The sequence below is a fragment of the Taeniopygia guttata genome, chromosome 1 (assembly GCF_048771995.1).
Source record: "Taeniopygia guttata chromosome 1, bTaeGut7.mat, whole genome shotgun sequence".
Lineage (NCBI taxonomy): Eukaryota > Metazoa > Chordata > Aves > Passeriformes > Estrildidae > Taeniopygia > Taeniopygia guttata.
The window spans coordinates 107,040,560-107,065,190 of record NC_133024.1 but is presented as its reverse complement, the minus strand read 5'-3'; the positions used below and the strand labels follow the sequence as shown (position 1 = coordinate 107,065,190).

At 39.9% G+C, this 24,631-nt stretch overlaps 1 protein-coding gene across 1 annotated transcript in view; it reads right to left on the bottom strand.

Annotated features, from left to right (window-relative positions):
• Positions 1-1,035: 1,035 nt before the first annotated feature.
• LANCL3 (LanC like family member 3) overlaps positions 1,036-24,631 on the bottom strand; it is a 36,809-nt gene continuing 13,213 nt past the window's right edge. Inside the window, exons 2-5 of the mRNA XM_030282552.4 lie at positions 10,435-10,558; positions 9,478-9,675; positions 8,314-8,521; positions 1,036-7,386 (exon numbers count right to left, since the gene is read on the bottom strand). Of these exons, the coding sequence (XP_030138412.2) occupies positions 7,227-7,386; positions 8,314-8,521; positions 9,478-9,675; positions 10,435-10,558 (690 nt within the window). The 3' untranslated portion in view covers positions 1,036-7,226. The remainder of the gene's footprint in view (positions 7,387-8,313; positions 8,522-9,477; positions 9,676-10,434; positions 10,559-24,631) is intronic.

Genomic DNA, 24,631 nt, shown 5'->3' with positions numbered 1-24,631 from the left:
AGAACCCTAAACCCTGCTGTGACACCAGCTGTTGACCTGCAGCATTTGCCTGCTGTCTCTGGGCCTTTCCCCCTAACCAGCAAGATCCTTTCTCCCTCACCACCAAAATTCTGGAGTCCTTCTGGAGATATGTACGGTCACCTCAGCAGTATCACCAGTGCCTGCATGGATGAGCAGCACAAGGTGACAGCCTGAGGAGAAGACAAGCCTTTGTAATCCCTCCATGAAATCCTGAACCTGAGCACCTGGCAAGGAACAAAACTCAGGTACCAAGCCAGGCTGGCAGATGGTGCCTCTGTCCTGCACAGGAGTCCCCAGTCATCGCTTCTCTCCTCCTCTTGGTGCAGGTACTTGGTCCATGCTCAGCTGGCTCTGGTCACAGATCTTGTTTCTTCCTGCCTGTTCCCAGGTCACTGCTGATCACCCTGTACAGACCTGGGACCTACAGGAGCACAAGAGGAAGGCAAGGTAAGAAGTCTGAGATATTATTAATGGGGCAACACTACTGGCTACCTCTGCTTATCTGCTACTGTTCTTTAATGCAAGTTAGGGTGTCACCAGATTTACACAAAAAGTGCCAATAAACACTCGGCCATTTCTTCAGCTACTGCACTGGCAAATCTGGAGTCCCACTGCTCAGCTAAAGTTGAGCTAAGCTCATGATGATAAAGATGGAAACCTTGTTGTGGGCAAGCCAACGTTAATTTAATGCTTCATTGGGAATGGAGGGTCATTCTGAAAAGGGAAGATGCTATGGAAACTGAGATTTAAGCAGACTGACAGTAAATACCTAGAGTGGGAAACTTTAATCTACAGGCCAAAAGCAACATGTCTTGTCTTGTGGGAAACTACCATAAGGTGTTTTACCTAAGCACTGTGTGCAGCCTGGATGATTTATCTCATTCTAAAATGATTTATTTTACTTTTGATAACCACTGAAAAGCTTTTGGAGCACTGAGTCATGACTATTCTGGAAGAAGTGTTGCCAGCACTATGAAAGATAACTACAGAAATAAATAAGCCAACGCAAAGTCATACTGTTCAAGGTTGGACTTTTATTTAAGGCAAAATATAATCACAGCTTTAATATTCATACTATGGATATACACAGTTTGTTCTGCCACTATGAAGCTTAGTATTATCACTGCTTTTAAAAAGCTATAAAATCTATTTTCTATCATAATCTACAATACAAAACTAATACAATAAACACATTCTGAAAGATCACAGTGTTTAAAATATTAGAAAAGCAGGGGTCCTGCTTTCAAACAATAAGGTGCATCTCTAAAGAATCAAATCAGCCTTGATTCTACAGGCCTGTACCACATCATGGCTGTGAATGGCTGTAACACTGAGAAACCAATCTAGGGTGTGGCACGTACTCAAGGAATGAACATCACACACTGGAATATATTGAATAATCAAGTGTCACCAACACAAACTAGACATTAAATAATGCCATTTAAGTTCCCTGTACTTTTTATTTGTATTGGTATTCACGTATGTTGCAGAGATAGCGAGATAAAATGTGTATAAATTGCTATCAAACAGGGCCCTGCATATGCAAACACCTGTGCTTTCCTCATACTATGCAAACAAGCCTTACTAATTCCATGGGACTGATGTGTAAAGGAAAGTTTGTAGGCCTGGGGTCTGGAATGACAGTTTTACCCCTGTTCCACACATGTGGAAGGAGCTACCTTACAGGCCTGGAATCAAGCAGAGGTTCACCACGGACATCAGCAGGTGGCCTATCAGGCTCTTAAAATGAGTGCAGGAGGCCAAATCAGTGGCAAAACCAGACCATTGTTAAGGGAAATCCTTCTCTCCTATGTGGTCATGGTCATGAAGACAGAAGCAGAAGTTAAATTTCTGGTCAGACAGCCTTTCTCTTCTGTATGATGTAAAAATGTAAGTTGGATTAGAATCTGCTTTCTATTCTCTATAGGATATAATTGATTTAAGAACTTCTACAGTGATACAATGCTGTTGCTGGATATCAGTACACTATAAAATCTCTTGTGTTCAAATATCATTATACCACTGGGAAAAATAAGTTTTTAATTAATTTTCTGCCACTCTAGTTGGTATTGCTGTACTTGACCTAAATGCCTCCATCTTTTCTTTGAGTCATGCCATGACAAAGTCAAGGGACTCCCTTCTAAGCATTAAAAAGAAATATGGCCTTATGTATTTTCAAGCAGATTGCTATTTATAAATTTTTTGAGAGCATGATGCAGAATTTCAATATACGAGGTGTAGGACCAACAGTGACAGTACAAATTAGTCAAGTTTAATAATTGAAAGGCAGATTGAAAAGTTGGTGCTATTGGCTTCTTGAATGTATTTTTTTAACTGCCTCATCATGGATAGTGCACATCACTTCTGTTCCATTAAAAGACAGGAGTGGGCAGTAAGTTCAGCTACAGGCAACTCCTTCACAGGCAAATGTTTTTTAACATTTGATGACTTTGCTATAATGGCAATGGAGTGCTGTTCAAGGCAGCTGAAACCTGCACAGTGCTTACTGTACCACTACCTGTGCCATGAAACACTGTGCTGTTCCTTTGGAAAATCCTATTCACATCCCTAAATTGCTGTGTTATTTTGTGGGCCCTGAGCATTTTTGGCTTATGGCTTTGAAGTATGTTGTTCCCCTCATAGTGGGATTTTTGGTCATTTTCTTATTTCTTTTCAATTTAGCTTTCTGCTGCTACTACTTAGTCTTAGACATATTTTTATAAACTGAAATGTCTTCTCAGAGCAGTCCAGGCTGTGCTGCCAGCCAGCAGTTGTTAGTTCTTCAGAGCAAGATTACTCTTTGAAAAATCAATCGAGCAATTTTAGTCCTGAAATACTAATCTTCCTACAGATTAGAATATGCACTCATGCCAGTGAATATTCAAGGTATGTAGAAGATTACTGCACCTGAGATTTACTTGGCAGACCTCAGAGATCCAAAGAACAAGGATATATTGTCAAAATGCATGCATACACTAAAATAGGTCACTGTTGGCATACAACATGCAATATGTTGGCAGATGCTCTAACTGTATATGCAGAAAACTATATGAGTACAAAAACTTGATTGCTTATCAAAGTTTCCATTTGCATATATTGCCCCTCCACATTTCTGAATACGGCAGATACCTATTGTTCATTTTTTTCCACAGTATTAAAAAAACAATCGGTATTCTTGTCATATTCTTTCCATGTCATATATAATCAGTATAAGAACATCAAAGTGGCATTACTTAATTTGACAGAGTAGCAGTAAAGGTGATCCCGTTACTTGCATTCCCTTATGTATATTTCCCAGAACTATTTAAAAGTGTATTTTGAAATGTTTAGCCATTTCACTTGGTTTTGATTGTCCTAAGAGAACTGAAACACTGAAGCATGGAGAAGTGACCATGCTTCCTGGAAAGTCTCTGTTTTATTTAATGAAGTAAAACACCAGTGATAGTGGTTATAAAGGATAATAATTTTTCCTTAGCAGGTGGGAAATGGCACAGCCATAGAGAATAAACCATCTGGGAGCATAAAATAATGTAATGCAAGTTAGTAGAACACCCTGCTTAAGCAAAATCAAGCAATCTTATTTTCAGGAACAAAAGACCTGGGCTGCTTCTTCAGCCTCCTCAAGTTATTCAAAGGTTGGGAAACAAAGGCAGGGAAATTGAAGGCAACAATCATGCAATCAAAGCAAATATTGAAAGCGGCGGCACAAAATAAACCTGTTATTATGATGAGAAGGTGTGAGTAGTAATTAAAAATAAAGATATATTTGTTAGAACTGTACTGCTGATAAAACTTACAGCATCTGGTTCTATGAATCCTGAAATCAGTAAATATGGACACTACAGATCTAGCTTCCCTCAAAATTATTCCCTGACAGTAATCTATGGATGGCAAGCTAAAAGTCATGAACAGTATATAGCTCCTTAAACTGATGTGTAATCTACAGCTTTACTCACAAATAGCACCACACAAACACAGGTACATCACAAATAAGCACCAATACCCACATAATGCATCCTCTTTGCTTTAACAGCATAATCAGAAATACTATTATATCACTTAAATTCCTACTGCCTACGCTTTAGAAGCTAAACACAACCAAGAAACTAATGTGCAAACATGATGTAGTTACTGTGTTTTACACCCTGAAAGAGGCTTCTTGAGTGTCCCACAACAGTCTTTTCTCACAGCACCAGGGCAGAATCTGTTCAGGAATATTTTCCAGTCCATAAGGGCCCAATTCAGGAGCAGGAGGAGACAGCATTCCTTGGAGAATTCTAACAAAGGTTGCAAGGTTAGTTTCTCAAATCAGGAAGAAGGGTACACAGAGGACCTTACTTTTTGTTACACTGCAAAGTGATGACAGCTCTACTCAGGTTGCTGTTCTGTCAATGTCTTAAAAGCAACAAATAAAGATTGCAACAGCACGTTTGTAACAGCATATATAGTACAGAGAAAAAATCAGATAAGACAATAAAGAAGGGAAAGATGAAAAAACCCTGCTCATTTAATGAGTTGCATTTTCCAAAGAGCCCTGGGGTGTATTTGCACTGTGTTCAGAAGCTGTGGCTGCAGCACATCTAGAAGCCACCTTAACCCAGCCAGGTCAGGTAAGAAAAACCACAAATCTCTGAGACTGAGCTCAAACTGCCATGTCTGATGAAAGAGATGAATAAATATGTGCCAAGATTTTTACCACATGTATCCCATGAGACTGGATATTTGTGTGCTGCCCTTGCCAAAGTCAGTGCTGAACTCACATAACCTGCAGAAATGTTTGGGACCTAGATTTCAAAACCTGGCTGGTTCCATGTGTTTTCTGACTGTTGAATGGACTAACTCTTACTCAAATAATTGTTTTGTCTCTCCAAAACATGTGGCTTCATATACAGAGAATGGTTGTAGGCACAGGAGATCTGGTTTTAGTGTGCTGTTGATCACAACACAGAAAAGATCAGTCTCCTCTGAATGTGAACTGGAAGAAATTCTACAAAGAGAGACACACAAGAAAAACCACTGGAAAACTGACACTGAGCTTAATGTTTACTTCCTGGCATTTGTGAAGAATCACATTTAAAATAAGTGGATAGGCCAAGTTTTACCTTCCTTAAACTTTTCTTTAAGAAGGTTCCAGTTATGAAATATAGGAGCCAAATGCATTACAGGAACCAACCAGATACAAAGCCTAATGGATTTGGGATCTTCACTACTGACAGTTGACTTTGCTGTGTCCAATAGGAGCATTTCCACAGGGTTGGACAGAGCACATTCCCATATCCATTGACTTTTCGACTCAGCTTCGTGTGTACACCCTCCCTATGGAATTCATCCCTCTGTGTGCACACATCTCACTGCTCAGAGTAACCATATAAGTGACATTAGTGGCTTTCTTAAAATACCATTTAACCTTTTCACTTATGTGTTTTAATATAACAAATGTATATTGAGTTTTAACATTTCCATTCACTAAAAGATCCCTAAATTCTTGACAAACTGATATAGAATGGCATTGCTTTATTCACCAGTGAAATATAGTTATTTCTATGATTAAATAATTAATTAGAGCCACACAGTGCAAGACAGAATAACAGAAATCCATATCTGCAGCTCATAATAATGTAAGCCATCTCATTAAAATAACGGTGGCAAGAGCAGGAAGGGATTATTACATTAAAATGTGGAAGGACTGCAAGACCCAGCTCCAACTTACAGCCTGATCAAAGCCCACTGAAATGAAATGGGAACTTTAATCCATTAGGCATTAAAAAAAAAGAAATTGTAATCTCCTCCAGCTGAGAATGCAGGAAGAGGGACTGCATTGTTTGGCAGTGCATGTACAGCAGCTTTTTCTCTCTAACTTCAGTTTTTGACATATTGGTCTTCCTGATTTGTCTTTACAGATATTATTCCCGTATAAATAAAAATAAATAAATAGTAAATCGATTTTAAACACATATATTAATTTTCTATTTTTTAGTACAAATCTATGTTAGTGTTTTATCTTTCAAGTACCATGTCATCATATCTATAATACATAGAAAACAGCATATAATTGCATCTATACATGCTAGTGCAACTAGTATTCAGCAATTCATTTATTTGTATCTAAATTATTTTCTAGATAAAAATCATTTGGGCATGTACATTATTTTGCTAACTAGAAAAAAAAGCAATTTTGAGTTTTGTTATCAGGTTATTTCTGAGGATCATTATGCCACTCCATGATTGTATTCACTTTGCAGGGTTTGTAGCAAAGAATTCATCAAGGAAAATAGTTTTTTCCATAATATGAACTTAGAGTACTGTTCAGAAATGCTGCTATAAGTAATTAATTTTTAAAGGAAGCTTTTGTATCACTGAGCAATACTTATCTAGTAATGCTGTACCATGAAGAAAGCATCTGCCTGCTGTATCTTTGCTACAGAACTTTTCCATCCAAGTCTTCTCCATAGCTCCACCCATATTCCATGTGACTGGGAAAATACTGACAAGACTGACACAGTTACAGTGGATCAGAAAGGAGACCAGCTCCTTGCCACAGATGGAGCTCTAGAAGGGAGGGTCCAATTCAGTGCTCATTTACACATGAGATCCCACTTGCTGAAATGAACTGTGAAACTGCAGCCTGAACACACAGCTATCTATAGAACTGCCATTATATGAGGACCAAAGAGTTCAAAGATACAGATTTACCTAATACATGTTACTAAAACTAGTAGATGTGGTTTAGGTAAAAAAATCCCAGATTTTGCCTTTGTGCATTGTAGTGACATATCTACAACACCCTCCCCAATTAATGCATTGCTCCACAAATTGTTTTTGCAGAACTCTTTTTAAAACCTACTGCGTGCATCACTGTTTCTTCTTTTCATGTCCCTGCAAGTCTGGCTTGTCCTTTTTTCACCAAATTAAAAGTTTGATAATGCCTCTTTCTCTCTTATTTGAATAATTAGATAAATATCTACGACATCAGATTCAATCAGCTCCCCCATTTTTTTCCCTACTGACCCACTTATTTTGACCACACACTTCCCCACCCCCCAAGCCCCAGTGTGTGTTGGTTTTGATCTGACTCCCAGCTACATTAAGGCTAGCATTAGTGGTACCCCGGCCCGTTTTGTACATAGCCTGTCTTGAAAAGTAAGTGGAACTGCAGGTGCCCTCTCCCACTACCTCCAGGATGTGGCCCTGGAGAACATCAGTCTTTAGACAAAGACACTAAAGAGAGGAAACTCGGCTTGGTTGGGTTGCAGCAAGTCAGTCAGGAAACACACAGTTCCTGAAAAACCTTCATACAGACTATATATGCTTTCTAGTGCCCGGGAACCAGACTTAAATTCTTCTGTAAATAAGAACTCTGCAAACCTAAGAGAGAAAAAAAAAAAGAGTGCATTATTACTTTATGTTCCTCTTTGTCTACTTATTTGGAAGCATAATTTTAATAACACTCAGTAATTAAAGAAAGTAGAATGATCAGTATTTAATCTTTTCTGCAAATTCTAAACTATCCAATTTCTACAAATTCTTACACTATCCAATTTCCACAAGAAACTATTCATTAGATCCAGAAGAGACAAACCTTTGCAATCTGTGTGTGCATTATGCTTGTTTAAGAGTTATAAACCTTTTCTGATTTCTGTAAGATGTATCATTAAACAAATACTTTTTGATAACTTTTAGGATGCAAGCAACAAATCACATCAGTGCAACAAATTCTGTAATACTAAAATAGCTACACAAATTTTAAAAATAGGCAAAGGGCTAAAAATCAGTCATCTTAATTACTATACCTTGCACCCAGATAAAATAGAATTAACCCCACTAGCTAAGATAAAAGTGGGAATGATAAATTAAAAAAAATGTAAAAGAAATGCACACCACATCCTATACTTACTTTCCACTTCTAGTAATATGGAATAGTGTTAAACGCTCTGAAAAAAATCATAACAAATCACATTTTACTCTACTCCTGGACTTGGGACACAGCTTGTTGGGATTCTGCCACCACATCAGGGTGAGACCTGGATGCACGTGACCCCTCCACATCCAGCCCAGCTCCCTCTGAAGGAACACAGGCTCCTGGGCAGGGAGGGAGCCTGGGAGAGCCCAGGCAGCCTGGAACGAGACTGCAGAGCTCCCACGGAGTGCACCCACCCCAGAGCTCACGGCCAGAATTCATCCTGAAGCTTAAACACTCGTGTTACATCCAAGGGTGGCGATCACAGACTCTGCTTTATAAATGTTCCCGAAACTCTGCGGTATTACCTAAATCCAGAAGGCAGAAATGCTCACCTTTGTGCCCTGTATATGTATTTGGAGTTCCCAGTGAGCCTATAAAGCAGCAGGAACACATAAGCACTACCAGCCACCCCGTGGCATATTCCAGGGCCCTTCTTCAGAAGGCCTTTCTGCCAGGTGAGCTCTCCACAGCGGATACAAGTGTCCAGATATTGAGGCTTCTTGGAAACCAGGTAAGCTTTGGCAAACAGATATGCAATGCCTAGGAAAAGAGCAGGGAGATTGTCTTTTGTAATGAGCACAGTGAGGGCTTCAAAGAACACATAAAAAAATAAAGATTAATACACTAAAAACCTGCAGGCTCGTGCTCTACACATGTCAGTGTAGCCTCTAAATGCTCCATGAGGGTGGAGTATCTGCTATGCTAAAAGCACACAGTAAATGTAATTATCCACCCCCTGTGACAATGCCACTTTCAATCTTTTCAAGGCATTATTGAATTTCAGGGTTTACTCCAACATTCTCAGACTTTCATAATTTTAAAAGAGCAGTTGCATTTTTGTCATCAAACACTAAACTCTTAGTGCTGTCTTCTATTGGCTCCAAATCCCCATTAACCTCACCTGCTTACCCTGACAAAAACACAAGGATAGACAAGATAATTTCTTACACTGGCAACAGATACAAACTTTTACTAAATGAGAATAAAAAACTCACTTTGTTTTTTCCCAATGAGGCCTACACTGCTTTATTCTAGTTATACACAGTTATGCATACTAACTTCTACTAAAAAAAAAGCTATTTGGCTTATTTTTACAGGGAATTTAAATGAATTAATCATAATCTTCACCAGAGCACTGCACGCTTCAGTTCATGGTAACCTTATGGGAATGCACATGACACATAACCAACTCAAGTGCCTAAGGAAATGTTTAGCTGACTTGTAGTCTGAATTTAACAAACACTGGAGCAGCTGAAGTGTTCTTATAAACTACATCTGTGTTATTACCCAAGAACCGTGATGTGATACAGGTTTTTCTGGGGAAGAACAGCAATTAATGAATTTCCCCATCTCAAAGTGTAACTTCTTTATATCCTTTGGGTTTTTTTTCACTTTGGTCGAATTTAACCTGAGATTATCTTCTACATGGAATCACCTAATGTGGAAAAGCAATGTGATCAGCATCTGGCTGTGCATAGCATCAATGGGAAAAGAACCTGGAGCTCCATGGCACCAGTGCACCAGCTCGTTCTCCCGCTCGATGGTCTCCCCCAGCTCAGGGGGCCAGTTGCTGTTCTGCTCCTGGTCCATCAGGAAATCCACACTCTGCCACACCAGCTCCTGATCTGCTGGCTGCAGGTACTCGTAATAGGAGAGCAAAATCTGCAGGATTGAGGAAAGCCCATGTGCTGCACCTGGAAAGAACAGAAAAAATTGAATTAGGGGGTGGGCTTAGGTCCTGTCTGCACCTTATTGCAACTTTCCCTCGGGACAGATTTCCTTGTCAAGAGCATGGCTCCTTCATCTTCTTCATGCATACTTGAATAGTGCTTGGAATAAAAGATTGCTAGGTGCATAACACCGTATTTTACTATTTCTGTCATTTCTAGTTCCTCTAGCTTTGCAAAAAATATGTATGAATTCCTTCTGCTCTCACTCTGATATGACTGAAACTCACTGTATGAAGTTAAACTGAACCTGAACTGAATTCTGTTTCAAGGTGTTACTCTTAACACACTGCTGAATCTGGGCCATATATTTGCATTTGTTGACTGCAAATTGAAACTGGGCCATAAATGGGTATTTCCACTTACTCACTGTCAGTATCAGTGAGCTAACTCCTAAATTTCAGTGCAAGAACTGTCTGTACCCGCCAGGGTCTCAGTGACTGCTCTCTCTGCTGCCCTGCCAGGGAACTGCAAACCAATCTCACACTTTCTGCAGTGATTCTGTGCCTGGAGAAGGCCACAAGGGCCCTGCTCAGTGGCCTTTCACCACTGCTTCAGGTGAGCTCCATCCCAGCTGCCTGTGATGAGGAGGAGAAGGATGGATGGTCCCAACTGGTTCAGGAGAAATCCCACAGTGTGTATTTTATGTATTTTATTCCTGAAGGGCCTACTAGCTCAGCATCTCCACACAGCACACTCTCAGAGGTGTTGGTGTGTTTTACTCACCTAGATACTCTGTTCCATAATAGGAATACATCAGTGGGACTGGTTTCCTCTTCTTCACTGCATACTGTTTTCCTGATTCCAGTATGGCCAGGCAAATTGATTTAATTTGTGCTGCAGTCAGCACCTAAACAGAAACATCAAACAAACATCAAGTCTATTAAAATTATTTCATTTTTAAGACATTTTTCAGGAGTCTGCTTTTTTGCCAATGCACAGGATGCAGTACTGCCTTTAATCTTATAAATACGCTGTAATGTACATCATTATTAGGAGTTCCTTACATAACAAGGTTGATTTACATAATGTTTCTCAAAACCAGAGTTTCATCCTGTCTCAGGAAGTAAATATCAAATCTTTAGCTGCACAGATGAGGTGAAAAGAGGCCGTGTAAGAGTCTTTCCTTCCCAGAAATCCTTCAGTCTGATGGAAGCTGACAACAAGCAGCAGGCAAGCTGCAGAACAGCAGTCTGCAGACTGAGTAAGAAGAATTATGAGAAGACAAAGGAAAAGATGAAAGAAGTAAATGTTACAGGCCTTATTGGGACACACTGACCTAGACAGATTTTTTCTACAGACAAATTTAAAAAAAAAAAAAAAAAGGAAGCAAGGAAGAGTTACTTAATTGTTATTAAATCACTACTATGAGAGTTCAGAAACCTCTTAATAAAAGAATCAGACTTTCTTAATACAAGAAAATGCTAAGAAAAATTAAGTGCAAGACAGGCTTCTATGAAGATAGGCTAGCTATGCTTGTGGGACTTAAGCATCACAAGCAGGTTAATGCAGTCCCTAAAAACACCAATGCCTTACTCTTAGAGGTGTCAGAAGTAAGATTGACAAATCACCATCTGTCAACATTTCACCAGACATGAACTTTTCCATGTTAATGATCTAAAGCATTCAGTGAGAGATCAGTTTCACAGGGTTTAATTACAAGCAATTTACTGCAAGTACAAGCAATATCCTGTGTCACCCACACCTGGACATTACTGACCAGTACCTAGGCCAATTAAATAATTAAACCAAAGTACTATTTTAGCTTTAGGGGAAAGTCCATATGGCAGCAGTACTTTGAAGAAAAATGTTTCAACTTGTGAAAAGAAAACTGAGAAAGTAAAAAGGAAAAATGACATAGGAAAAAAAAAAAAGGAAAAGGTTGTACAAACAGTCCTGATAAGATAAACAGTAATCCTAAAATTAACTAGAATATCAGAATAATGTCTTTTAAATGTTTCTGAACAGATTTGGGTTTGCTATAATTTGTATTATCATAGGATTTACAATTACTTCATGTTTAAAAAATACTGATAGGTTTAATATGGAGACAACATCTGTTATAAAATGTATTTTCTCATTTGGACCATGAAAGATGCTACAGAGAATTAATGTCACTTAAAACTTGACTGAAAAGTAATGGCTGAAAGATCTTGTTTGTGTTCTCCCCTTGCTCCATGATAACAAGGGATTTTATTTCAGCTGCTCCAAATGACTCTGGTATTTGTACAACCTGGAGAACAACCTAGTTCTTATCTTGATTAGTGTTCTTTAATGTCACTGCAGGAGAATTAAATAAGCCATTAGCATCTGGAGACTTCACTCATTTCCAGTCATTTTTAAATTAATTGTTTTACCTTCACAGAATTTAAAGAGATGGGTTGAATCTTAAGCAAATGAGGAGAGCAAAGGTGAGAAACACTGAATTCTCTCCAGAGCTTTCATTTTACTGTCTTGAAATTTGGGACCTACTCCTCTGAATTCCATACCTTGTAAAAGCATTAGTAAGATCATCTCTTAAAAATAAATGTGAAGGATAAGTTCTACTAATTGTAATTTTGAAAGGCAAAGGCATATGGGTTAGAAAAATCTTAATCAGTTCATTTTCTGTATGTAATGATTCCTTCACTTAATATTAACAACTAGCTTTCAATAGAAATCATGTTTTGCTAAGCTTATTTTTATGTTCAGCACATTTAATTTTTAAATTGAACTAATGACTGTTTTAGAATGCTGATTGTGTATTTTAAATGGATATAAACTTCTATCCAAATACAGCCTTTCACAGTGCTGCATAAAGAAGTATCAGCTAGAAAAGAATGCACCATTCACTGGTTTTTAATATAAAGTAAGTGTAAAACCTCAAAACACTTGAGCACTATGAATACCCAAGTCTATACATAGTATACCCTTTTGGCTGGCATAATGAAATATGCTAATGAATGTCACCTCTTTTTCAGAATGCAAAAGCAGCCCATATGCAAAGACAGATGAAAAATGCTATTTAAAAGCATGAATGAATGGTAGAAATCAACCCACATGATCCACGTCCACATGAGCAAAGAAAATGAGAAAGAAGATGACTGTGTATCTTGAAAACAGCTTTTTATTTCTGGCCTCCTGGACTGATCTGTGGGCTTATACCAGGTAATGTGTCCTAACTAGCAGCTAAATAAATAAGTCTTTATGTTGAGTACAAACACCTCTTACCAAGTCACTCAATTCATTGTCATTGTAGGGTTGCTGCCTGTTTCCCAAAACACTTGAGCATGAAGGATTTACATTTGCTCCTTATTCTGGGAAATGGTTGACTGGGACAGAAACTCTCACTTACCATCACTATTAGTGGCCTGCCAAAGGCTTAATGATCAGCAATTACATTTAAGATTTCCATTGGTTTGACACATTTTACGTTAACCAGTTTTGTGTTAAAATTTCCTTAGATTTCTGTCACCTTACCAAAAAAAAAAAAAAATCAAAAAAAAAAAAATCTGTGGTTTGGCTCTGTATGCTCCCTCACAGTATCTTTAAAAAACCAGCTAAATCTTATGACCAAAACAACAATCATAAAATACATTAATTATAACCACAGACAGTGCAACTGTGGTCCTACAAACTTTATTTTCATTTCACTGCAGTCACAATGCTTCCTTGCTCCTGGGAATTACTGAAATAATGTTTAATTAGAGACAGAAAAGAAACAGACTCATCATCCTCAAGGCTTTGAAGGGAAACATTGTATATTGATATCACATCCTCTAGAGCCATCAGATGCTTTGATGCAGAATAAAGCCAATACGAGAATAGGCTATCCAGAAAAAAAAAATTCATACTTGAGAAATTACATACATATTTGAGAAAATTCTGGAATGTCACTTAATATGAGCATAGGTAAAATCATTATCATGTCAGTACTTGAATGGAAGGCTAATGACACTAAGAGATATATTGCTACTGCTTTAAAACTTCACCTAATTCCTTTTTGTGTTCTTGAAGACATCACAACCTGTGATGTCTCCAAGACACCACAGAATTACAGAATGGTTTTGGGTTGGAAGGCACCTTAAAGACCATTTAGTTCCAAGTCCCCCACCATGGATAGGGACACTTTCTATGAGACCAGGCTGCTCAAAGCCCTGTCTACCCCGGCTTTGAAGAACTTCTCCACAACAACCTGTTCCAGTGTCTCACCATCCTCTCAGTTGCCTTCTTTTCAGTCTAAAGCCATTCCCTGTTGTCCTGTCACTACATGCCCATGTAAAAAGCCCCTCTTAATCTTTCAGCTGTTTATCAGACACACACATCATACATGTTCCTTTTCCTGGTTAAATAGAGGTGGCCTGCCCCCTTCAGTCAAAAGAGGTGATTTTGTCTCGGTTGATGTTAGAAATGTTTATTTCAGTCTTCTCAGTAGACTGAAGCTTGGAACACATGCATTCTCCTGCAATTTCTGTATCAATAGGTCGCTGGAGTTCCTTATTTTCTATTTTCTGTTTTACATCATTATCCAGTGATGCTGAATAATAGCTCTACTCACATTGGTGACAGCTAGATCCCCACATACCTGTTACTTTAAGCACAACACATAGGCAGCACTTTAATGCTTTCTATTTGAACCACTGTCTGTGTCTAGGAGCCTGACTTGCAGTAAAAAAACCACTGTGATTGTTCATAAAGTCTCTCCATTTTTCTCTGATGTCACTGCAGACAATATGCCTTTTCCCGTAAAGGCACTCCACAATTTTGTGAATTATTTAAGGCAAGTCTTTTTTTTCTGTAAATCCCTGTTAAAAGGCAGCCAGGAAGCGCTATGTCCACAGCAATCACAGAGCATCATTCTGGTTTTTGTTAGCAATCTCTCACCCTGAGATTGTTTAGTTGGAAGTCAATAATTTCACAACTCCTTTTAATCTACTAAAAGAGATTTTGCAATTATTGGTTATGACAGTGCTAAGCCCCACGTATGTGTTTTGAAAACTGTAGACAGAAATCTTGACCTTGAGGATTAGGCAGAAAGCAGCAGGATGAGCTCTTCTGATTAGAGTAATGTTTTCAGCACTTTTTCATTCCTCTGAATGCTTGTACAAACCCCTTGGCTCATTATGAAAACCACTGCTACATCAAACTGCATACTGTATGGAGTGTTTTTCATGACTCTAAGCTTTTAATTCTTTTAACAGGTCTGTATTTATTTCCTTAGAGCTCCTTCCTGTGACAGAAGGCATTACTGAAACCAAGAATCATGATCTTTTGATAGATGCATGAGCACTTTCAGGAGGTAACAGCTACAGTTACATTATTGTGGAAAAACCTTCTATGCACATAAAAACATTTTATTATGCACCTAACACATCAAATCTCTCTCTGTTACACTTCTAACAAGCCACTTACATGAATTTGATCGTACACTTCTTCTGATGCTGTACAAAGTGTGAAACTAAGCTGAAGAAAATGGGTCAATCTGCAAATAACATAACAGGAGCTTTGCCATTGCTCTCCTATGCTGGTAGCCCAGCAGAGGGAGCTTGTGAATTAGCTATAATAACTCAAAATGCTGCAAAAAATGATACACATATTTTTGTTCAGCAAGACAGCAGACACCGGTCATTTCATGATACTTACTGCAACACATGGTATTTCAGTTCATTCCTTAAGCTTGATCTTTTCCTCCCAAAGACAGGGACTGGCATTGTTCAGGAACCTTTCCATGCAATGTCACAGACAAGTTTTTCCCTTTCAGATGATGATAACACCTGAAGCCATGGAAAAGCAGCAGGTACAATAACAGGGTCTGCCTCCCCTTAGTGTTATTCCAGTTTGATTGATGTACCTCTCCTTTGGCACAGTGAGAAACCCAGCTCCAAGTACACAGACACAGAAGCTCATGAGTCTGCTTCCCTCATGAGCACTGTCAAGTACACCCTTCTTTAAAGATACAAAATATAGTTTTAAATCTCCTGAAAATTTTGGTCAATAAATTAGATTAATTTCAGAAGTACTATTCCTAATGCAGTCTGATGCTGTAACAGCACCATGCATTGTCTTGGAGTGTACTTCCCCAGATTTCTCACAGTAACATAGTGGCAGTGACAGTGTGGTCAGACTCACAACAACTACTGCTATGGTTCTGCCAGTTCACTGTAAAGTGGTACATGACTGCAATCCTGAGTAAGTCAGACTTCCCTACAGATCTCATTGGCATGGCTTAACATGTGAATGTGGGTGGTTTTGAGACTTGCTCTTTGCCTCAGCACCATGGGCCAGAAAAGCCAGTCCTGTCCTATTTTGTGGGTCACTAATCATGACTCCAATCAGAAACGGAAGGCTGCCTTTATTCCTGATGAATCAGATTACTGGTAAATAAGACCATACAGAAGTTTTGTTACATTAAGAGTACAAAACTTCCACAGGTCCTACCCGCCAGGACTGTGTAGCACTAAACCCATCAAATTCTGCTGTTAAACTTGTCCTTCAGAAGGGAAACATGAAATGTTCCAGAAAAGGATGGAGCACAACTGTCACTGTAGAGAGAGCAGTGTGCTCAGAGCAGCTGGTGCTGCTACACAGTTGGTCAGATGCAATGAGCATCTCAATTCCTTATGTCTCCACTTAAAAATTGAGAGTTTCAAAGAAAAACTGGCCCTTTGTGTGGCTGACAACATTCAGGGTCTTTGTGTACACTGCCCACACACACTTCTCTCCCTTATGATTGTCACTGATGGGCATTTTGATTTGTCCTAAGGGAAGAACACCAGGTAGAAACTGGAGGAAAGCCCAGCTGGCCCAACCTCCAGCAGCATTTTACACCCTTTTGCAGGCTGATGTGTACCCAAGTCAGTGACAATAATCACAGCTTCCCCCACACCTGGAATACATTCAGCTCCCTGGCAGGAGGGTGTGGGCAGCTGGGCACTGGCCTTTTCTCCCAGGTAACCAGTGACAGCACAAGAGGACAGAGTCTGAAGCTGTGCCAAGGGAGGTTTAGCTTGGACATTAGGAAGAATTTCTTCACAGAAAGGAAGATTAGACATTGGAAAAGACTGCCAGGGAGTCACTGTCCCTGGAGGTGTTGAAGGAAAGACTGGATGCAGTGCCTTGATCTGACTGACACATTGGTGTTCAGTCACAGGTTGGATCTGATGATCCCAGAGGTCTTTTCCAACCTAATTGTTTCTGGGATTTTGTGGTTATGCAAGCAATCACACAGTTCCTCCTGTATGGTATTCCTTCCTAAGGACATTTCTCCCTAGGTGTTCTCATCTGAGGACAAATCACAATGCCCAGCAGAGACAAGGGGAAGGCAGAGGGTATGTGTGGAGGGGGAGGAAGCACAAGAAGATCTGAGTATCTTTTGTTGCTGCTGCACTTTTCTTCAAGCTCCTCCTACCCTGGGTAAATGAAGAGAGAGGGAAACATGAGATTTTCTTAGTTACACTCAGGCTGCCAACACCTCTTACTCTGCTGCACCAGGATGTGGCTGGATACACCTATCCAGTTGTTATATAGTGGCTCTCCCAGGTCTTGGGAAGGGAAAAAAACCAGTTCTCCATTACTATCACTACTTGAAGAAAGTAGGGAAGCACCACCTCCCTGCTCACTGCTGCTGGAGAAATGAAGCAGGGAGGATGCCAAGGAACAGATCCCAGATCAGAACAGTTCAGATAATCACCATGACTGAGGAGGGATCAGCCTGCCCACTGAGAGCTGAGGTCCTGCTCAGCAGCAAAGCCAGCAGGGCACTTCTCAGGAGGACAAGTCCAGTCACAGAAGAAGTGAGGTATCCCGGGATGCATTCCTGTGCTGAGGCTTTTGAACAGCAGCTGTCTGCACCCCAGCTGCATGTTCTCTGCTGCCTAGCCGAGGGTTAGAGTTACCACAGAGCACAGAGAGCCAACAATTTAATTTCAAGCATCTCTCCCTAGAATTGCACCCAAATTCAAGAGGATGAATTGAAAAGCATGTTTTAAAACATTAAAAAGATTTGCAAATTAAGTGAGAAACAAACCCAGCACTGCTTCCAGAGGCTTTTTCTTACATTACAGAATTCTACCCCAATATTTTTCAACAGGCATGTAAAATCCCCTTTTTCCCCCTTTTTCACTGTTATTACTGACTAGCCACATAATGCATGGCTGAGCAATTATGGGGTCACAGACTCTGGGAACTGGCAAAATGGATGTATCAGAGATCACCTTTCTGCAATTCAGATCCTTGTTTGGAGCTCCTGTGTATCAACCACTCCTTCACCAGACAGAGGAGCAGTTTACAAGAGATGCAGTTAAGCATGGATACCGCTTTCCTTTCCATTCTCCCCTCGCAGGTAGGAAGATTATTCATGTACAAATTTCATCAGTGGGAAATATTCTGACTCTGTTTAGTCTCAGCCAGAAAGTAAATCAGTGCATGAGTTCTGTAATTGGCTCATAGTAAAAACACAGCAGAGTGGTCAACTCCTGATGGGAGATTTATCCTTCTGCACTCCAGATAGGTGTCCCTGACAGTGCTGCATGATGATGACAAACACCTTCCAAGCTGGGCACCTTGCACTCTTGTTGGGGTAACAGTGTGCTGTAGCTGTGCTGCCCCAGGATCCCATCCCATTTATAACACTTCCAAGCAAGGAACATCTGCTCTGCTGTGTATATTGGATCAGCTTACTTCCCCTTAACAGCAGGTCTGCTGGTTCTTTGGAAGTGATTCCATGCCTTCATCTGTTCCACAGATATTTCCTGTGGTAGCAGAGCTGTCCTGGTGCTTGGACTGGTTCATGAATGCAATCTATGCAGAGGCATAAGAAGTACTATCCATTCTTCCAGCTCCAGAGCAGCAGGAAACAGGACTGATGAAACAGTCCTTGCAAGAGACAAAATCTTTGAAGGAATGAGAGACACCCCCCCCCCCCCCAAACAGTGCATAAACCTGCGGCTTCAGTCTGAATTTAAAAATTATGCAAGTCCAGTTCATTTGGGCACCATCACTTGCTACTAGGAACTCAGGCAGGCTGCTTCTTGGGAAAAGGAATTTATTATTGTTTGTACATCTGCAGGTCGGCAGAAGATGGGCAGAACTCGATTCGAATCAGTCAGTAAAGGCTAATATTAGTCAAAAGGAACCTGACCTAGGCTTAGAGTTCTATAAATGAAAATGACAACTGTGCCTAGAAACCAAATAAAGTTGATGAGCCATATTTGAAGATTACTTGAAGGTCTCCAGAACCAGACACTTCTGTCTCCTCATTCTTTTACTTTTATCAGTAAGAGATGTGAGATCCCAAAAAAACCCCAAGTAAAACTAAGAGAGTATACTTAAAAGCAACTATGTAATAGAGAAAGCAACTATGTAATACAACAATTAAAAGTACAGGATGAGGACAGAGAAAGACTGATTGCTAGTTCCTTGAGAATATCTCTAAGGAAGCTCATAATTCCATTCATCTTAAGTAAAGCCATTCCTTAATCACTCACAGTAATGGAAAAGAGCCTTCTCAACCTCATGCAGCACTTTATTTTTTCAATTTGTCAAAGTCACTTCAACTATTAGATCATTCTTATATCTTTTAATATCAAAGTCCTCATTGACCTGAATGGGTCTTGGCTGTGGACACTGTTTCTCCTGGCGAGTATCATGTAAGAAATGCTGAAAATTTTACAAGTTTGTTAGGGTTTCTTTGTCCTGTTAGTAGCACCAAAAGGCTGGCTCATGATTTTTTGGGACTGATGATATTGTCCAAGTTAGCCCTTAAAGACTGAGACTTCAGAACATTAATTACTTGAGAGAGTAAAATGCTGACCTCACTTGCAGAGAAGCTGAGTAGAGACAACTAAAAGATACAGTTGAGCAAATGTCCAACTCTCCACTGATCCAACTCTCATTTCAGTCAGTTTGGAGGGAACTGACTAGCACATGCACTGCCATTCATTGCTCTAAACCAATGTGGAGTACATGACTTTGAGGCAATAAAAAATATTTGGGCTTTTTTAATCACTTTTTTCCAAGGCTGTTCATACTTCACGCCTATTGAAAAAAAGCTAGCTGCATTTATAAGCAGTAGTTCTCCCTCAGATTCTCAAAGAACTGTCAACAAATATTCTCAAGAAGGCTGTCTCCTGTGATGAGCCAGGCAACACGTCTTCTGCATCTAAATTAAAGAGACTAAAAATTTCAGTTGGGATATGAGGCACCATTCCCCTGAAGCCAGAATTCCAAATAATGTATTTTCTGTGGAGGCGGAGCTCGAGCTCTACTCGTGCTACAGATCTTCTTTGCTACCACAAATACATTGTTTGAAGAATTAAAATAAAATTAATAAGTTTGAAAAAATAAAGGATTGCAGTTTATATACACACCAGCAAATTGTATTGAATCAAATTATCTCTCATCTTGCTTGATAGTCAGTTTAACAGGAATTCACTTGCCTTTCAAATTAATATCCCAGGTCATGGTTCACAGATGCAGCTGACAATGTCAGACATTTACAGTTTTCTATGGAGAATTTTTTTTATGTCAGGACTACAGGATTTGGCCTGGACTACACCTGTCAAAAACATTTTACCACTTTTCAACTAATCAAATATTACAATGTAAGCAATTGTACATCCACTTAATTTTACATGCAAAGTGTGTTACTGGGTGTCATAGGTTTGTTCTTTCTTCTTTTTTTGGCTTCCTTGGAGTATTGTTCAGCACTGTTGACATAGTTCCAAATCAAAAAATATGCCAGGGACATTTGATCAGAAACCAGAGACTTCATTCTATGCATTATTAGGCAGCTTTATATTATTTTCCCCTTTATATTAAAAATACTGCATTCGATATCTGTCACTATCATCCAGTCCTTTCATCCTCCTCATGCAAGAATTCCCAATGTACTTCCAGTGCCTGCAGGCTTCTTCTGTGAGTGCTCAGACCTCCTCCTCCTGTACAAGCCAACGTGCGTCATTCACAGGCTTACCAAACTAAATAAGAAAACAGAAACATCTCCTCAAAGCCTCGTGGCAGAAGTGTTGGAACTTAAAAAAAACTGATGGAGGAGGAGAGGCTGCAGGAAGTAGCATTTGGAAAACTATCCATGAAAGACTGTACAGCTTGTTACTGTTAAAACCTGCAAAAATTAGCTACTACTCATTCCTTCATTTGCTTCAAATTAAGGCTCAGAAAGAGAACACAGTTGCTGCCAGCATCAGAGGCTTCTAACTACAATGCCTTCAATGCACTGGGATTTTTTCCCACATGTAAAATAAATAAAAGCTTGGCTTCCATGCTAACATGCTGCCTAGGGAAGCATGGCATGCCCCAACAGGGGCTGTATGATACAGGTGGAGATGTAAGAGCTCAGTACCTCAGGAGTCCCTGAGCTGCTCCCAGTCTGACACTCAGGGAGCAGAAGGACCTAAACTATGTGTGACAATTCTCAGTGCTGTGAGCAGGTCTGTTATCTGCTCTGTGTATTGCAGCACTGTGGGAAGCAAACAGAAAGTGTTAGGATGCATGAGAGTAACACTGAAATGATTATTTAACAGCTACTTTAGCACTGATTGCTTTGTTCTTTCTCCCAATAATTCTCTGGGTCTGTTCTCCCATTATCGAAATAAACAAAACAAGAAGTCAAGCAGAAACGAGTACTTTAAGGGTAATTAAGAAATTCTTCTAAGTGAAGCTAACATCTTCATTTCTGGACAGGAGATAATGTATCAAAGAAGATAACCTGTTAAAGAATATAAAAATTTACTTTATCTTGCAATGTATGAACAAAATGATGGTTTATGAGAAGCTGCAAATTTAAAGGCAAAATATCTCTCTGCTCCCCCAAGACTCAAATAAGCTAGGGAAATTATTTCTGCAAAATTTAGCTGAGTCCATTCACACCGTGCAATTTTAACAAACCAACTGAATTTTTCCATAATTGAGAATTTTTATTAAGATCTTTGGCTTGGCTGCTGGAAGAGCTCCACTGCTTCAACTGAATTACACTTGAATTCTTCAGAGCCCATGTTGTGTAAATAAATGATTTGTCACCTTTCAACTCATCCAATATCACAATGTAAGTACATTGATTCCTGACTGTGAGAGACTGGAATGTTAATGGTTAATGACTCAAACAATTTCCCATTAGTGCTTTGCACCCCAGAGGGGCAGGCAGTGAGTTTTTGGGTGTGTGGTGGTGAAGCCTTTGGTCCCTGTAAGACCGAGGGTGTGAGCACCCAGCACCAGGGCTACAAGCCAGGCTTTGAGCCAGGTAAGAGGCAGATCCTGCAAGGTGGGATGGTGCTTTTTATCCTGCCAGTTGTGCTCCCTCAGTTGTAAAACTCCCGCTGCTACCCCAAGGAAAGGTCCTGAGGGTGCTCATCCGCTCTGATGGGGCATAATTGGCTCAACTGGGTTGAAGTGAGAGGCAAGAAGGGCTCATAAAACACCAAAGACCCCCAAAACATCCCCAGGCTCATTTCTGAGGCTTTCCCCCAAAGGACTGCAAGTTTCCCCATCAGGGAAGGTACCTGGGCATTCTCACCAAATCTAAGCATACATTAACCCATTGAACTTTGTGTTTTGGGGGCTTCCCCCACCCCCAGTGCATCAAGACTGTGACCATCACTTTGACCAATGGACATTGAAATTACACCAAGTCTTACTGCAGGATCCATCGGTGGGATATCTTTCCACTCTTATGCTTTTTTTTCTTTTCCCTTGTTCATTTACTTGAGTGTTATTTTTATGCTTTTATATTGCTATATTACTAAAGATAATAATAAACAAAATTATTATTTTATGGTCATATACCAGCTCACCTTTGCAACCAAACTGTTCCAAAATAAACCCCAGGTATATACATTTACAAATACCAATCATTCAGTGTGGTTTTATTCTAATCTGGCCCAAGGGATCTATTAACAAGAACCTGGGTTACTCTTGCCTTCAGGGATGGGTCACAACACTGGCAGATGTTGCAAGGCCAAGTCATAGAATCAACTCCCAGAACTCAGCCCATCAATGCTGGAAAATAAATGAACCCTTGTGTTTCAGAGCTTAACCCAAGTCCTTAATGAAAGCAGGTTAGGCATGAGGCATGTTACAGACAACACATTTCAGAACCACTTTCCACAGACATTTGTGTAGCTGAGTCATCTAGCACTGGTACAAGACATTAAAGCAGATGGAGCACTAGAAACAAATCTTGAAGGAGAAACATTTGTTTATACACTATCGTGCTCCTCACTGCAATCAAGTGGAAGCATCCAACTGTCCATGCTGTGCTGTGTGTGAAACAGTTTGAAAACTGTTATTTAAACCTGTTGTGCAGTTACTGTGCCTGTGCCATGCTGCAAGCAACAGTTTCATCCCTTACTGCCACTTCAGGTGACAAAGACAGCGTCTGGGGCACATCCCTCCAGGCTGTGCTCTGAAGAATGTTTGAGTATTGAACAGGAGTAATTTCAATCAGAGGTAAAATAGGATGCTCCAGCCATCAGCACACTCTGCTGAGAGGCATCAGCTTAAATCACTGCACTGTGTCAGAAAAAGAAGGGAGGTGAATTTGAATTGCCAGGTCTGTGATGAAATCTCAAGGTTATTGCATATAAAAAGGAAGACCCCCACTTGTACTGCAATTTGCTCAGAGCCCATTTGATCTTAAAATCTGTAAGGGTGACAAGAGGTGAACACATTCTGCCCTTGCTACTGGGAAAAGATGTGATGCCAAATTTGCTTTTACTCTGCAGCAGGTCAGACCCTTGGGGCTCTGTGAGAAGAGCACTTCCAGCACACTGGGAGGGATGAGCTACGTGGGATGTGCTCCCCAGCTGCAGCTTTACAGCCTCCTTTGGAGGATGTAGAGATGAGTTATGGCAGGTGGAGTGCAAATGGCCACTCACTACCTGTGGGAAAACTGGAAGGAGTTGCATAAATACCATGGAGAAAAGACAGCACTATAGATCTGTACCAGAGCTCCACAGATGGTGAGTGAGGTAGCTGTTGGCCTATGAATTTTGGCATGGCTTATGTGACCCTCAACACAGCACTCTCAGGATTTACATGCCTATCAAAAGATACCCAGGAGAGTTCCAGGGCATAAATCACGTGCCTTGGACATTTAAGAGTATCCAACCTTATTCACCAGCCCACCAGGAAAAGATTTGACTACAAAACTTCTGATGTTTTGGCATCCAGGGTGAGTTTTAGGCAATGGAAAAGTCTGAGGAATCACAGAGTGAATACATCTTATCTCTGTTGGATGGTACAGCTGTGTAAGGAGTCCAAAATGGCACTGACCTTGTGGATACCTTGTTGTGATAATGAGAACTGGTTATGGCTTTTCATTGATATTAGCTGTTCATTCCCAGGGAGAATAAATGCAAAGGAATGTAAGGAGAGTTCACATTAAAGTAAGTGCTGAACTCTGATGTACTCAGGCCCTGTCATGTCCACCTTGCTTGAATCTCACTTTCTTCCTAACATACAGGATAGGTATTACAGGTATTTCTTCACAGATACGTGTGAAAATAAAAAATAAAAATAAACCTTCTGTTAGCTCATTTTTTTCATCTCTTGAGCTGTTCTCATATTCTCCCTCTGCCTATGCATAATGTCTGGCACTTGCTCCAGTTTAAATGCCAAATCAATTCTTATCCAGATATCTGCCTCTTCTGGACCATTAATGAATATAATAAATGAGGCTGGTTTCTACATCAGTCCCTTATTAGTACTTATGATTGGCTTTGCTTGTGGTTCTTTCTGCCAAATCCAAATCCGCAAAGTCCCATCCAAGTCAGCATGAATTAAGTTTTCAAATAAGATTATCTTTGACACTGCATCAAAAGACCTATTCAAATGTAAACAAGGTATTGGCTACTTTCATCAGCCACTAATTTTATGATTCTGTTGTTTACAAGTGATCTTGCTTGTCTCAAAAGACTTCTTTATTCCATGT